Raw genomic sequence first — 16,087 nt, forward strand, 5'->3', positions numbered from 1 at the left:
ACTCAGAGGACCCCCAGAGCAGTCCTGCCTCTGCGTTTGCAGCACCCTGCCCAGGGGGCGGATTCCAGCGCCTCCCTACCTGGGAGAACAGGTGGGGACCTGAGAAATCGGAGCAGAGAGGTAAGGTGTAAGGTGGCTGGAGCAGCCATTCAGCCAGGATCTTGGGGTTCAGACTGCACCCGCAAGCTGATCTCAAGCAGCCCGAACCTGTTTGACACCTCCCCCCCTCCCCCTCCTTCTCACTGGCCAGGGGCCACTGGTCCAGACTGTGGAGTCTGGCTTCCCACCACTGCTCCTCGGGGGTCTGCTGACATCAGGCCCCCAGGAGGCTTGGACACTGGGGTGAAATTCGCGTGGGGGGGGAGGCGTGTGGCACCTCAATCACCAGGACACTTAAGAGACAGGACTGGAATGTTAAATTGCCCTTAAAACTGAAAGAATGGTGTACGATTTGCTCTTGTATGTCTCCTCTTCAATGTGTTGAAGTGCTGATAGAAATGAGCTATCAGAGCAAAAACCTCCAGTTATCTTTCCACACCCGAAATCTGTTACAATAGCGCTGAGCTCAGGCCAGAACACGCCATCCCTATCGCCCAACAATCTTATTCATTAATCATTGTTAATGTGCTATTTATTTAAATTATCGGCAGCCTCACCCCTTAAAATTATCCTGATCATTCTCAGCCATTCATCCTTGAAAGTTACGGGCTAGGATGTTCTGCTAAATTAACTCCTTTAAGATCCAGGGTGCAAATAATAATGTCTGCAAACGTTACATCCTCTATAAGCAATTGTATCCTTCTCAACTCTATAATTTGACACAGTATTTTTACTTAATGTAAATAACGGTTTCAGATAAGATCCAGAGGCTAATAAGTATGTCTGCAACAGCAGACTCTTGCTGTCCCAATCCCTGTACTGCACTGTCTTTTAAAGCTTGATCTCAGGTGCCGCTCTTTGACCCGACTGACTCCCAGCATAAACGTTTTCAGGCTCCTACTGAGAAGTAACTGAAGAAAACAGCTCAAACATTCCTCATACTCAATATCAACACCCTGGGGCAGGACCACAGGAGTTTACTGGGACTTTACCATCCTTCACGCTGCCATCTGCAGAGCAGTCGGCCACTGCTCTCCAGCCAAAGCCTCCATTACTTAACGGCACAACGTCTTTGACTAACTGAGAACATGCAGCACTTTTTTCCCTCAAGCCTCAAGGGTTTCCAGCTACTATATTGTAAACTAAACGCCTCATTTAAAGCATCAGCCTAAAACGAAACCTTGCCAAAATCATGCTAAATAGGCCTAGTTAAGCAAATCAACAGATCAACAATGTTAATTTAGGGCTTGGGCTGGAACTCAAACCTCAGGGCCCTGCGGCCCTGAATGCCAGCAACTGTGAAGGGTGTTAAGACCAAAAGAAGCGCTCTGCTGCCCCCTGGTGGGCAGTAGGGGAACGGCGCACTGGCTAGTCTGAGGCCTGGGCCTGTGGAAAACGTGCACTAGTGAGCTCATACTCCAGAGGTGAGCAGAATGCAGGCGGGGAGCTGCCAAGCCCCAGCTCATAAAGAAACAAACTTTCCTGGCTGTTACTCTAAAACTACATCATCTGTCTGTGGTGGGGTGCTCACAAATGGAGAAAATGACACTGCCTTTTAAAAAAATATTTATGATTCGTGAGTTCCTCAATTTGTACAGCGCTTCTGAGCAGATCCAGTGAAGAAGCAGTACAGTACAGTGGGGATCTGAATGTCAAGGGGACGTGGTGTAGGTTAAACAGGGTGCCAGTGTGTTGGTGCCCAGTTGCCCAAAAGTTGCCTAGCTTCTCCACCGTTTTCCTCCCTCCAGATCAGTGATCAGTCTCTGTCCGGATTCTCACAGCCTTCTTCACTGCAGAGAGCAGGCTCCACACAACTGATTGGTCTGCAGTGTCCAGAAGCTTTGTGCCCTTGGTATCGCTCCCCTCAATGGTACCCGGCCACTGGAGTGTCAGGACCTCCTATGTGCGGTGGTGACCTGGAAATGACCTCAGGTGGCTTGTAGCATTGGCCATGAGCCCTGTGTGCCACGCCATTAACCCCGTGACCTCAGCGCAGGCGCCTCTTGCGGTGCTGCCGGTGATCCTGGTCCACGATGTCCTCAGGGGGGCTGGGGGTCAGCAGGCCAGCGATCAGCCGGTGGTAGACCAGGCTGGAGTCGGGGGCCACAGCACAGAGCAGAATGGATGCTGGGGAGGTCCCCCCAGGGCCTGGGGAGCCCAGCAGCGTCTGGATCCTGGGAGACAGGAGAGAAACAGAGGCACAGGAAGGGGAAGAGGGAGCCTGTGAGTCTCGGGGCCAGGAGACACCCCTGCAACTGCAGCGCTGCCGGTTCAGAAACGGCCTGGGCTTCCCAAGACGCAGGGAGTCTTCCTCCAGGCACTCCGCGAGGAAGCAGGTGAGCAGATCACGGGCCCGCCTGGCGAAGGGCTGTCCCAGAGCAGAGCTTCCGTCTCTGTGTCTGCGTCCGCAGGCTTCCCGGAGTCTCTTTTATATATATATATGTGCTCACGCCTTCCAGCTAACAATCACCCCCCTGTGCAATGAGATAAGAGGAACCCATTCACGAACACGTGACAGCCGCGCGGTCAGATTCCCCTGCAGACGCGATGGCATCGCAGGCTAGATCCAGTTCCAGCTCCCAGTGGTGTAGAAGCCGCGACCGCTGTGCAGGGTGGTCAGGCCTGCGTGATTGAAACCTGCAGGCGTGGCTGAGCTGGCAAGCTCAAAGATGTGGAACTTGTGTACATGAGCAGACTAGAGGGCAGGTACAGTAGTGTTCTTTGTTGGTTATATAACGGGGACACTGAGTCTCTGAAAACAGGACTTAGGAGGTGCTGTGCCATCTGTGCACTGCTGATGGAGATATAGCCCAGCAGAGAGAACCAACTGTGCCTTTCACAGAATGATTTTACTTAGAGGTGATGCTTTTTGCTTCAGTGCATTAAGTCAATTAGCGGCACCGTTACTTTGTTACTTACTGTACAACTGATTGGCTTTTCATCTGAAACAGGGCGACAGCGACACTGTTTCTCCAGTCACTGCCCTGGCTGGGTCGGCCTCCCACCGCGTTTCAGAACACTGCCCGTCCTTTTCTCACTGCGTCCCTCGTGACTCACTCTCATCTCTTAGGGGGCCTGGCAGCAATTTAAGGAATACGTGGCAACGGAGCTGAAAGTTTTCCCGCCGTTTTCTCAATCCGGCGGCTAAAATCAAAGCCCTTCCTCTGTACCACTGACTTTGCTCCAGGATCCCAGTTTCAGGAGGTGAAAGTGATTTTGTTTCCAATGACAGCGTCACCCTGGTTTAAATGCACACTAGGGCGGCAGTGTGTGGTTTGAGCCTCTGAGCAGCCAATGAGACCTACCAGGCCTGAGCCAAACAGGTCCATTGTCCATTTTTTCCACTCCTCCTCCCTCCTGAGGCCAGTCCAGATGCTGAGCCAAGTCTCGCTAGCTGTGACTGGTGAGGCAAGAAGCCCCCCCCCGACTCTCCTGCCAAACCTCGACCCCTGCCCTCCGCCCCCTGCCCTCTGACCTCTGACTTGGCACTTTCTTACCAGCTGTGACTGATGGACCTCTGGGCCGGAACCGGTACGACAAGCTGCGTGGGCTGGCCTTCTCTCTCCCGCCCCTCCAGGAGCACCAGCTGAAGCTCAGAGCTCCCCCTGCAGGACACATCCTGCCACTGCCGCACTGCACAGGGGACAAGAGACAGGCGCCCACACGCAGAGCAGTTTCAGGTCCCTGTCGCACCACGAGCACAGCCACACGCTCAAGCTTAGACACACAGACACAATCCAGCACAGACAGGGTACACAGACACCAACACACACCCACCTTCTGTGAGGTCCACGTAGGCCAGAAAGGCAGCATACACCTGGGCTGAGTCCCCCAGCTCGAGGCTCATCAGCTCCTGGTACTGAGACAGGGTCACCGTCAGAGCACAGCACACTTCACACAGGCGTGGGTGTGGAGCAGGAGAAATTTGCCAGCAGCCACATCACACTGCAACTCACAGCTGGCAGCCCACTGAAGCTCAGTCAGTACCTGGATGGGAGACCTCCTGGAAAAACCTAAGGTTGCTCCTGGAGGAGGTGTTAGTGTGGCCAGCAGAGGGTCGCTCACCCTGCGATCTATGTGGGTCCTAATGCCCCAGTATAGTGACAGGGACACTATACTGTAAAAAGGCGCCGTTTTTTGGGTGAGATGTAAAACCGAGGTCCTGACTCTCTGTGGTCATTAAAAATCCCAGGGCGTTTCTCGAAAAGAGTAGGGGTGTAACCCCGGCATTCTGGCTAAAATTCCCATTAGCCCTTACCAATCATGGCCTCCTAATTAATCTCCCTCTATGAACTGGCTTCATCACTCTGCTCTCCTCCCCACTGATAGTTGGTGTGCGGTGAGAGTACTGGTGCACTATGGCTGCCATTGCATCATCCAGGTGGGTGAGTGGAGTGTCCAGAAAAGTGCTACGTAAGTGTAATGAATTATTATTATTATTATTATTATTATTAATCCAGCCAGTGGTGGTGGAGGGGATCCCCATTACCTGTAAAGTGTTTTGAGTGGAGTGTCCAGAAAAGCACTATATAAGTGTAAGCAATTATTATTATTACAAACAGTGCCACGGGATCTTCACTGACCACGCAATTCAGTTTAGTATATTATCTGCAGGATGGCTCCACCTATAGCCGTTTCCCCACAAGGGTGCTTTGGCTTGCATTGTGGCCCACAGGGAAGAGCACCCCCTACTGGTCCACCAACACCAGCAGCCGTTTCCTCCTTGGAGGTCTTGCACCCCAGTACAGACCAGACCAGACCAGACCAGACCAGACCCAGCCTGCCTAGCTTCTGAGCTCTGAGCAGATCAGGCTAGAAGATTCGCACTACTACAGGGTGGACACTACTCGCTCCTACAGCAGCAGACAGCGGCTATTTGGGTGTATAAATACCTAGAAAGCTCTTGAAAAGAACGGTTCTACACCCCTCACCAAGTGAATCATTTCTTCTCTTCCCTTTTCCGTGTGTAATTATACTGCAGGACTACTGCAGAGCAACTGTAAAGCGAGTGTTATAAATTCGGCTTTCGGCTGAATTGGTACCTTGGGGTGCTGCAGTATCCAGTTTGCGGGCAGGCCTCGCTGTCTCTCATCTCCCCTGGGGCTCTCCTCAGACTCGGGGTCAACCGCAGCACACCCCTCTTCCGAGGCCCCCGTCACCTCCACGTCCATCTCTCTCGCTGACCACCGATCAGAGATGCATCGCTGTGACAGAGCAACCGACGGCTCTTTCTCACAATTTTCCGTATCTAAAACCACATGCTCCTTACTAACACCCCGCGCCCGACTACATCTCCGTCCGACAAGAAACTCCAGGCACAGACTTTAGGTTCCGCCTTAAACATTCCTTTAATACTCGAGCCTGCATCGTTTAAAGCAAACGATTCGTGTGGTAATATTTAATCCCATTTTCAATTTAATCCGCTACCACAATAAATAAATAAATCACAGAAAATAAAGTCTGGACGAGTAACCAAAAAACTTACAAAGTGTGCCCGTTTGCCTGTCAGTCACTAGAAACTAGGTCTGGGGTTTAGGGCAGACAGAGAATGAATAAAATGATAGTGCAATTCGAAACAAGTTGTGACAATTATGATTCCATTTTGACAACTAATAATAAAATACAAGCCTAATGTATACAACATTTGGAAAATTTTCGCTTTACAATATACGTTCCCAATCTGCTCGCAGTGCTTTTTGGTTGTTGTAGTCATGTCAGCGCTATGTGTAGTTAGTGAGGTTTGAGAGTTCCAGATCTCTCCACTAGAGGGAGACAAAGCCCAGCTTGAAATAGTACCATTGTCCATATAGTTGTCTGCTTTCGTAGCTTCTCGACAGCCGGTCTTCTGGTGTGCTGCCTCCGGATTAATTCGACACGACATACTGTACTCACACCCAGACTGCGCCACAAAACACCACACTCTGCTCTGCCAAGTATACACACACTGCTACATTATTAGACCACGCCGAGCTATGCCGATTATAACATTGCCGGTTAAATATGTAATCAAACGAATGAATGACTGGACAATCTCTATTACAGTGTTTAGAGCCACCTGGGTGCTATGCAGCTGTGAAGTGAGGTCACCGGTCGTGTCCTCACGCTTTGAACTGCTCATCCAAAGAGAGGGGGGACGATGGAAGCAGCGAGAGAGGGTGGGAGAGACTGACGAATCGGTTTGATTTTTCACTCTTTACCCACAGTCCAAGTGTGTTTTTCCTCTGCGGGGGGACGGTTGTTTGAGCCCCAGTGTGTGAGGCGCTGTCGGCGAGCGCCCTCAGAGACTCAGGTCAAGCCGAGCTGTGGGGATTAATTTTCCGCGAGTGTCCAAGGCGCTTGGCACAGCAGCCGCGCCTCGCTGCACGACGGCTCGGTGGGTGTGTACAGATCGCAGCGGTGCTCCCGAGTTGTTTTTCGGCAAGAAGACAGGACTGTGCCGCTTACAGTAGCTGCTACACTGAGCTGATCTCTAAGAACTCTACTGCAGGAAGGCTGTCCTGTGTTCGTGAGTTGGGGGTTAAAATGAGTCCCTCCGTGTCTTGGTGGAACCTCAGTCCCGACAGCACAAGTACTGTAATATTAGGACACTCTCCGCGTTATACAGTGCCCATATCAAATTGATCGAAATTGATTTCCGGTGGAAGAGTCAATAGAATTCCCACGTGTAACAGATTTAACAGGCTGGGAGTATCGACTAATCCCTTTCTAATCTCCCCCTTAGCTGAGACTGTTGCCCATCACGGTTCCTCGGGAATCTGTCTCGCAGACTTCCATCTCTATGGCCCCCTGTTCACCTTCTCCTTCACCGTCCTCACAAAGCTATTTCTGCTGTCTGCTCTATCCTCAAACCCCCACACTCTCGCAGTCTTCCTCATCCCCCCACACCTGGAGAGGCAACACAGCTGAAACGTTTTCTCACGACCTCAGCTTGTTCGCAGGCTGTATTCACCGACAGTTGTCACAACACGACATCCAAAACGCTTCACTAATACAGCAATTTTATCAGCAGTCTAAGAAGTAGATGAAGACTTACATTAGTGGAGTACTAAAATAAATGGTAATACAGTGGAATGCTGGAAGAATTGGCCGTGAAGTTAAAATCCTCACCCACTGCATTTTATGGGATTTTTTTAATAGACGGAGAAGTTGTTAACGAGACACAAGGCAAAGCCATCGGTTGCGCTCATACATGAAAAATGCGATTGTAGTCACTGCTGCAGCAATCTGGCAATGTCTGGCACCCAGCCTCCCACTGGCACCTGGGACCGGTGCCATTAAAACCGTGCCCGTCTTGAGACCCTGCGCCCAGCCACACACATCACTCAAACACACGGTGGCTCCAGAGCATTCAATCCAGAGCTTTGGTGAGACAGGACAGTGCGACCTACACAGACTACAGCTGTCTGAGACGATAGAGCTGGACCAGACCTAAAACGACAAGCACCTATAGGCTCTGTTTAACGCAGTAGCAACAAGGTTCGGACTTGTGTCGCGCTTTTGAACCGTTTGTGCTAGTGCGCATTTCTACACGTTTTGTGTAATTGTAATACGTTAAACAAATCTGGCGTCGACATCGATTTATAAAAGTTTCAGGAATACTGTGTCAGCTGGGACCGGTTTACAGGAGCCAAACAGCCATGACGACACAGCAGGACACGCCAAAACAACTGGGATCGTTGGACTAGGCAAAACAACCACCCTTCTTCTCACTGAATACAGTGAAGCGGGATAGTGCGAGATTAGGGGGATAATATTGGAATGACGTTTAAACCTGTAACACCAGACCAGAAAGATAAAAGAAAAAAGTTGAAAGAAGACGACTACAGCCTGTAGCACATTCAGAAGAGGAGGTTTCCATGGGAACGCGCGTTCACGCGCTGACCCAGTAAGCGCTCCGCACACCGAGCCGGACCCAGTGTGGGGCTACAGCTGGGGCAGAGGGCCGACGGCGGGGCGCTGCTCTTGTGAAGACATTGTTTGAAAGAGCCAGCTGGGGGTCCTACCGCATACCCGAGTTCAGAGAGAGCGAGGGGGTGGGGAGAGGGGGGGGAAGAGACGCCAGCCCCAGAGCAGAGAGCTGTGGAAAAGTCCTTCTCATTCAGCCAGTCTCTCTCTCTCTCCGAGCGAGCAGCGGAGCAGGGCGAGGCAGCTACGCCGAAGCCCAGGTCGTCGCTGACAGCGGTGCTCTCCGGGGAATCATGCCGAGCGTCAGGCTCCTGTCCCTCGCGGTGTTCGCCGCCCTCCTCGCCGCTCTTCTCTCGGGAGCGGGCTCGGAGCTGATGACCCTGGTTCAGGGCGCAGCCCGGCCCGAGTCCGCGCTGCTTAAGCCCAAAGTGCTGATCGCCATCCTGGCCAGGAACGCCGCGCACAGCCTGCCCTTCCACCTGGGCTGTATTGAACGCCTGGACTACCCCAAGGAGCGCATCGCCATCTGGTAAGAGCCCGTTCACCTGCCTCGGTACACTCTCTCCTTCTTCGGTCAGGTAGGTTACGAGTGTTTCGGGGAAGCGTGCAATGAGAAAAGCGCTGTTCGTGTAAAGTGGCGAAACGCGTTTAAGCAGGGTTTTAAAGCCTCGCCTATATACCGTGATAAAATAATTAAAGCGGTAGTTTCAAAAGCAGATTTCTAACGTCTGAGCCTTCCGGTTGGTGCGTTTACTGTGTGTATGTACAGTACGTCTGCGTACCGTGCTGGTACAGCAGAGACTTTGAAAAGGTTCGTGGTGACTTTAAAACTTTAATCCCCTTCTGCCCGAGTCGGTCATGCCTGACTCGGCAGCGAATTCCGGCACCCCATCCGCCTGGGCTATAACCCGTTCTGACAGCTCCGCCGAGGGTGCGCTTTTTGAAGTGGTGCATGTTCAAATCTGGGAGAAGGAGAGGGATCATTACTGCGTTTCTGGAGGGAGAGAGAGAGAGAGGAAGGGGCGGGAGAAGACACGCAGCGCTGACTCGTCAGCCCGGTCTTTCATGTGGGTTTGCAAGCTGCCGGGCCTGCGCGCACCTTGACGGGGGATTTGGGTTAAGCGAGCTGCGTGTCGCCTGTGGGAGCAGAGGCCTTATCCACCTGTTATTTAGACTTTGCCGATTAGAACCTGATTGATGCGCCGGATAACTGAGGGCTCGGCGGTGCCAGATCTCCCCCACAGACTCCGCCATCCGTGAGCACCTATCGTGCGCTCCAGTAAAGCCATGATTCGAAAGCTTCGACGAAAAATGTGATTGCAGTCGAAATCTTCAGGGCAAACAGGAGCAATTGACTAGGGTTAGGAAAGTCTGTTTCAATTTAAACTTTGAAAAAAGAATAAGGTGAATCATTTTGCATCAAGGCTTTTTAAATGCAGACCCCAGTCCGGATCTTTGGCGTGGGGATTCTGACGGCTTGTCCCAGGGTAACCGAGTTTGCCTTGAGTAATGAGATGAAGCCGCAGGATGTCCGATTGACACCATGCTGCTGGAGACTGAGCCCCAGTTACACAAGCGCAAGGCATGTGGCACATTTTCATTTTCAAGATCATTTCAGACCTCCCGATTTTGATGTGGTCTGCACTAAGACTAGCCTGAGTGGGGTACTTCTCCGTAGAAACAGGGCTATCCTCTCCCACTGAATCCCACTGGGACGGATCCACACTCCCTCGATGTGGCTTGCGAGTGGGGAAAACAAGGGGATCAAAGCGGTGACCCCCAGACCGGCTCATTCTCCAGCAGCTGTGAGTCCAGGAGGAGCTTCCCTGCCGCCCCTCGTCGTGAGGCAGACACTGGTGACTGGAAATGCGTGCTCAGAGGTGCCACTTCCTCATGAGGTCCTGAATTCTGTCAGCTCAGAGAACAGCCATGGGAGATGAGCAGAGCAGGGTCGTGATGAGGTTCCTGTGCTTGGGAAAATAAGTTTGATGTATTCTGTGAATGTGGAATAAAAGCCTATCTACAGTGTCTCCTATCTCTAGCTCATTGCATGAATCATTTGCAGAGCAGCAGCACTTTGCATGTAGGCACTGTTCAGAGGCTGTGTTCTGCAGAACCATATTCACAGAGTATTCCTGGTTTAGGGCTTTTGTTTCAAAGAAACACTATAGCCAACAATAGCAATTATGAGCTTATATGTACCGTATATGGACATACGTTTTACAACTGCATTCATTATCAGCCAAGTGAATTATCAGTAATGGCTGTACTGATGTCTGGTAGAGTTCTCACTGAACCGTTCTGTGAGCAGATTCAAGGCACTTATAATGGAGGAGGTTGGAGATCATGATGGAATTCAGATAATGTCAAATAAAATAACGCAAGACACAAGAAAAGAACAAGGTCTTGTTCCTCTGTGAGCCTGCATCGAAGAGCCTAGCAGGGGCCTGGGGGGTTTGCGGTTCTGACGCAGATGGATTCAGGACTGGACCCACAATGCTCTCTAAACACTGGATTTTGGGTGACAAGATCCCCGAAAGTCAACTCCCAGTCCCTGACCGCTAATGCTCCCCCTCATATTGCATGTCCCCCTCCTCTGAGCGGGCAGCATGTCCGCCATAACGCTGACCGTCATGTCACGTCCAGAGGCCAGGGAGAGGAAGAGCGAGCTCCCTCATCACCATCTGCATCTCAGCCCAGCGCAAGGTTGGAAGCACGGTTCTTCCTTGATGTGAGCTTGCAGAGGCAGGCGTGGAGAAGGGAAATGAAGTGAAGTCAGCACAGATATTTACCCTCAGCACAGTGTGTGGAGGAGCCTGCGCCTTGTAGAGCCGGGGGCGATTCACACTGCCGCGCAATGGCAGCCCGGTTTCCCTGCCCTGCTGGGGTGGAGGGCCGGACCAGGCTGCGGGGGCTCAGCGCTCAGGAATGCTGTCGAGGTTGCGCCCCGGGAGACCAAGGGCAAACTCGCGTGTCTGAGCCGAGAGTGTCAGAGCCGAGCACCAGACTCGCACTCTGCTGCTAAAGAATTTGGAGAATTGGAGGCGTGAGGAGGGGGGGTAGTGTACAGAACTGGCCTGGGGCAAATTCTGACAGGATTGCAGGTGCACCCCTACATTCCACACGCGTAACCATCCATAACCCATAACCCATAACCCATAACCATCCACACGCTGGCTGTCCGGCCCACTTATCAAGAGTGACATTCGCTCAGTTAAAGCAAGCTGTTCTGTGACACAGGGAGTCAGTGCATCCTGACAGGCATGTATTCAGGTGCACAGCTGAAGAGATACCTTGCAGAATGCTTGGTAGTGATGCAGGACTGTGGTGTGCCACAATAATTAATTAAAAGAGTTATAACTTGGAAGGCTCTGTGGGAGTAGATTGTTCTGTAGCAAGAACAAGCCTGCAGTTTGAAGCACACATGGTGGTCAGACTTACCATGGTTTTACTCTGATTCACCTTGCTTGCACAAAGCTCTCCTATGCCAGGCCTCCTTTCTGCACTACAGTGTGTTAATCCAATAACATACCATAGTAAAAGTCCGTGAGAGCAGTAACACACAGCCTGTCTTCAGTGGTATTGTATTGTGGAAACAAAGCCTTTTAATGAGCAGAGCAGAAGACAAAAGCAATGGATGGACCGCTGGTAGTGACAAGAGTGAAAGTGTGGTCTTGGCAGAGTAAATTCCGTGTGAGTACTGTGCTGTAGAACTGCAGCCGTCTGGGTAGCAGTGCAGTGCTGTTGGTCTTGGCAGGGTGTACAGCAGGTCTGGCCTGGGCGCTACAGAGTTTCACCATCAAGCGATTCTCTAGTAATCAGGATCACTCAGGAGGGAGGGGGTGGGCTACAGTGGCTCGAGCCCCCGCCCCTGTGCCCTCATGGGCCCAAGTGCCCTTTATTGCTTGTAGAAAAAAGTCCAACCAATTTCAGTTTTTTTTCCCGTCACTTGACGATTCTGCTTCTGGATTTAGTACGGCTCTCTGGTTAGGAAAAAAATGCTGGACCTAATTGATCTCATCCGGGCACAAGCGCCCCGCCTCCTGTTCGTTGTAAAAAGCAGAGAGAAAAGCAGCGATAAGCAGCGTAGGCTACTACGCCTGTGGAGGGCGTGTTAAACGTTTATTTTTGAATGGTGAGAAGATACACAGATTTTTCAGAAGGACTGTACAAAAGCAACACACCAAGGGTTTCCTATTGAGCATTTTGTGTTTCAGAAAGACTATTTTCTTTCACCTGTATTAAGTGTGCAAACCGACAAACTCGCCACGTTATTGTCTGCCTGGCTGCTTAGCTAGATTTGAGATTTCCTTTAGTTAACTGAGTAGACAAGCCAGTCTTTTTCTATTTGATTTAAACAGCTAATATGCACATTCTCTGTTGTATATATGTGGTTCGGTCGCAGAAACAGGAGCGCATGTCTTCAGAATAAAGAAGAAGGAAAAAAAGAGAGATTTTTGAGAGGCCGCTAAAGGGAGTACTTCGCTTCATAACTGGGCACAACTAGTGGCAGGCGAACAGGTAAACAGTCATCAAAAAAGCCAGTTCCTTAGGCTACATTCTACTTATGCCTCAACAGATTGACAGAAGGAAACAAACATAATCAGCAATTATGGATTTATTAGTGTGTTCAGTGTGCCGTGCGTGGTCAGTGTGCTTTGTAGCCAGTGGGAGAGGGGCTGTGTGCTCAGTGCGTTCAGTGTGCTCTGTAGCCAGTGGGAGAGGGGCTGTTTGCTCAGTGTGTTCAGTGTGCTCAGTAGCCAGTGGGAGAGGGGCTGTGTGCTCAGTGTGTTCAGTGTGCTCTGTAGCTAGTGGCAGAGGGCCTGTGTGCTCAGTGAGTTCAGTGTGCTCTGTAGCCAGTGGGAGAGGCGCTGTGTGCTCAGTGTGTTCAGTGTGCTCTGTAGCCAGTGGGAGAGGCGCTGTGTGCTCAGTGTGTTCAGTGGGAGAGGGGCTGTGTGCTCAGTGTGTTCAGTGGGAGAGGGGCTGTGTGTTTAGTGTGTTTAGTGTGTTCAGTGTGCTCAGTGTGTTCAGTGTGCTCTGTAGCCAGTGGGAGAGGGGCTGCGTGCTCAGTGTGCTCAGTGTGCTCTGTAGCCAGTGGGAGAGGGGCTGTGTGCTCAGTGTGTTCAGTGGGAGAGGGGCTGTGTGCTGTGTACAATGGGGTATTCATTCGCCTGGGCCAGAGAGGAGAGAGAGAGTGAAAGCAGAGAGGGCACGAGTGTCAGGTAGAGGGCTGTTGGATAGTGTTCTGTGACAATGAGGTATTCACTGGGCCGGATTGTGCTTGATGGGGTGGCCGAAACCGAAGGACCGGCACCAAATGTCATCCCGGGGGATTTCCTGCACAAACAGATCGGATGGCCCTTGTGTGTGTGTGTTACACTTCCTCTCCTTCTGTCTCGGAGAGAAAACGGCATAATATTCTGCTCTTGTTTTTTCCTGCTCAGATTATCTACCTCCTTGGAGTTCAGGGATGGAAACAATTACTTATTCAGCTACCATATGCCAGACAATGACACAAGATGTATTGTATGTTTGGTATAGGCATTGTTTACTTTCCATTGAAATGCATTTTCTTAACACAGAAGAACCTGGGAAAAAGAACGGTGACAATTTTCAGTCCATTCGGTTGACCGCACCGAATCGATCCAAGGACCTCATCTATCCCTTTCCTGAAGATTCCCAAGGTATCCGCTTCAACGATACGGCTGAGTCACTTGTTCCAGACACCCACACCTCTTTGTGCAAAGAACTTCCTCGTGCTCTCCGTTTTAAACGTGCTCCCACCCAGATTCTGCATTGTGCACCTGGGTTCGTGCTTCTCTATCAGTATGCCCAGAAATCGCAGTACTTTGGTCACCTACAACTAATCCCCTCTCAATCTTCCCTGTTCAGGACGACACGCATCCTGTTCCCCTCAGCCATTCATTTCAGTGTGGAATCTCTGAGTTCTCCATGGCAGGACAGCCAGTATTTGAACAGGAACAGCTACAGGGCTCATAGTCGCTGTAAGGGTAGCTGTCGCGTGAGCCTGTTAAGTGCATCTGTCGTTTAAGAGGTCGTTCTTTTTTAAGAGCGTCGGGGGATTTTTATATTTTCACTGTGCTTTCAGTCCAGCCCCTTTGTTTAGCACATTCTGACTGCGACTGTGAGTGACCCACCAAGGGGAAAATTCTCATCAAAGGGCTCTCACTAGCGCTCAGTCTCTCCCTCACACAGTCTCCTATTCAGGGCAGCTCCAGGCCAGACCTTCGTCTTCAGCAGTATGTGCTCTGAATGCTTGACGTGAACGCTACTGGGAAGCAGCTGTTCTGGAGTCCCAGGAGCCCCTGAGCCTCTTCCTCACGCTGCCCCAAAACACACACCTATTTTAAATGGGGCCTTTGTAACCTACGGTAGGGTACAGCTTCGCGGGGGCTACTGCAGACTTCAGAATCCCTTATTAACGACTGTTCCGATTACAATACGAACTAAGGGTTTCTTTAAAGTAATTCGGCATGTTTGCTGTATTACACAGTTTTCCGTATCACATTCTGATTAAAATAATCACGTCATTAATAAGTACGTCATTCAAATAAAGGTTTACCACCGCGTCCGTTCGCCAGTGATCTGGCTGCCTGATCTGCCCCAGAAGCAGCTCCCGTCAGACATTCCGCAACAGTTAAACTCTGAGTTTAAACTCTGACTCGGGACAGGCCGGCTCGTCGGATCTGCATGCAGCCGTAGCGGAGGTGGGTCTAGTGATAAGCAGGCAGGGGTGCGAGTCCCGGCGGCCGGCCCTGTTCTGAGGGAGGGGGCTGGGCTGGGCTGGGCTGGCCGGAGCCGGGGGTGGAGGATACGAAGGTGCGGAGGTGCCCGGGAGTCCTGGCGGACTAGCGGACAGGAGAGAGAGGGAGAGAGAGAGTGTGGAAGGAAGGGAGGCAGGGAGAAAAAAAACAGGGGAGGGCTCTAACCAGTCGTTTTCTTAATAAACTACCCGAGCTTTTTAAACAACTGACGGCTTTTCTTAACCCTGTGCATTTCCATCGAAAACTTGAGCTGCCGTCGAAACCTTGAACACGCTGTCCTGTTCCTGAAGGGCCTCGCTCGGTCAGGGACGGCAGCTGCTGCTCAGCTGGTCAGTCGCTGATGGCCCGAGTGACCACATGGTCGCGAGCCAAGTCCGTCCAGCTCGTGCGGAAAGAACCCGGGGCTTGAGGGTTTTTTCTGTTCTCGCGGTTTTCAAGATGTTAAATCCCCGGACAGCGCACGCACTCATTTTCTTTTAAAAGGTGACCATTCAAAACATTAAAATAAAACGACTTTCCATCAGGCTTCCCTGCAGCGCAGAATGTGGTAAATAAGGCGCTAGTGAGGCGTCTTAACTGCCCACGGCTTGGAGGCACTTGGCGCGTGTTTTCACGAGCCCCGCGCTGCACTGTGTAATGGGCACAGCAGGGTCTCGCAGGAGGAACTGCAGGCACGCGGTTGAGCGGACAGAGGGGGCGGGGATCGCATGGCAAAAGGCTCTATTCCACTAACAGTGCTGCACAGCCGTTGCTCCTCATGCACAAAAGTATTGCACCCCGCTGCAATAACGCGTCATCGTTATAACAACATTTTACAAACCTCCGGCTTCTGTGATCGCAACGAGATTGTTCCTTGTCTGTAGAAATTGGACATTTGAAAATGACCCACACAGCCTGCTGGACCAGGACTGCCGTCCCCTGGCCTGAATGATATACAGTACAGTACCCGCAGTGCTCTTGTGGTCTAGTGCTTGTTAAAATGCGAGGACTGGACTCGGTAGGGAAGGTCCTCTGCTTCAGCTCTCTCCTCCCACATGGTGGGAAGGTGGCAGTGACAAGTAATGATATTACAAATAGTAACGCAAACACAGCAGCACAGCGAGACAGGAAGCAGCATGTTCACCGTGTGAGAGGCGCCCTGCAGAGCACTTCACCACCATAGACTGGACGTGCACAGAATAATAAACTAGAGGGTGTTATTACAGATGTGGAGGCTTTGTGGCAGAAACGTTTCTGATAAGTCAAATTCAAGTAGTAGGAACAGATGACTTCCCTGTCGGCGAGATCTACTCCTCGCG

The 16,087-nt window shown here is 51.3% G+C and overlaps 2 protein-coding genes across 3 annotated transcripts in view; one reads left to right on the forward strand and one right to left on the reverse strand.

Moving 5' to 3' along the window:
- Window positions 1–1,652: 1,652 nt before the first annotated feature.
- Window positions 1,653–5,412, reverse strand: tsen15 (TSEN15 tRNA splicing endonuclease subunit). 2 transcript variants are annotated; one of them, XM_088927666.1, is made up of 4 exons: window positions 5,142–5,412; window positions 3,877–3,952; window positions 3,597–3,732; window positions 1,653–2,273 (listed from the first exon to the last, which is right to left on the reverse strand). In XM_088927666.1, exons 1-4 carry the CDS (start codon window positions 5,268–5,270, stop codon window positions 2,087–2,089), a joined length of 528 nt encoding a protein of 175 aa, XP_088783792.1. In that variant the 5' UTR covers window positions 5,271–5,412; the 3' UTR covers window positions 1,653–2,086. The 2 variants fall into 2 exon arrangements, with proteins under 2 accessions (XP_088783792.1, XP_088783791.1); XM_088927665.1 differs by having other exon boundaries at window positions 3,877–3,958.
- A 2,551-nt stretch (window positions 5,413–7,963) lies between these two features.
- Window positions 7,964–16,087, forward strand: part of colgalt2b (collagen beta(1-O)galactosyltransferase 2b) — a 31,202-nt gene continuing 23,078 nt past the window's right edge. The window contains exon 1 of the mRNA XM_088927279.1: window positions 7,964–8,533. Within this exon, the coding sequence (XP_088783405.1) occupies window positions 8,298–8,533 (236 nt within the window). The 5' untranslated portion in view covers window positions 7,964–8,297. The remainder of the gene's footprint in view (window positions 8,534–16,087) is intronic.

The sequence above is a fragment of the Atractosteus spatula genome, chromosome 11 (assembly GCF_055471065.1).
Source record: "Atractosteus spatula isolate fAtrSpa1 chromosome 11, fAtrSpa1.hap1, whole genome shotgun sequence".
Taxonomy (NCBI): domain Eukaryota; kingdom Metazoa; phylum Chordata; class Actinopteri; order Semionotiformes; family Lepisosteidae; genus Atractosteus; species Atractosteus spatula.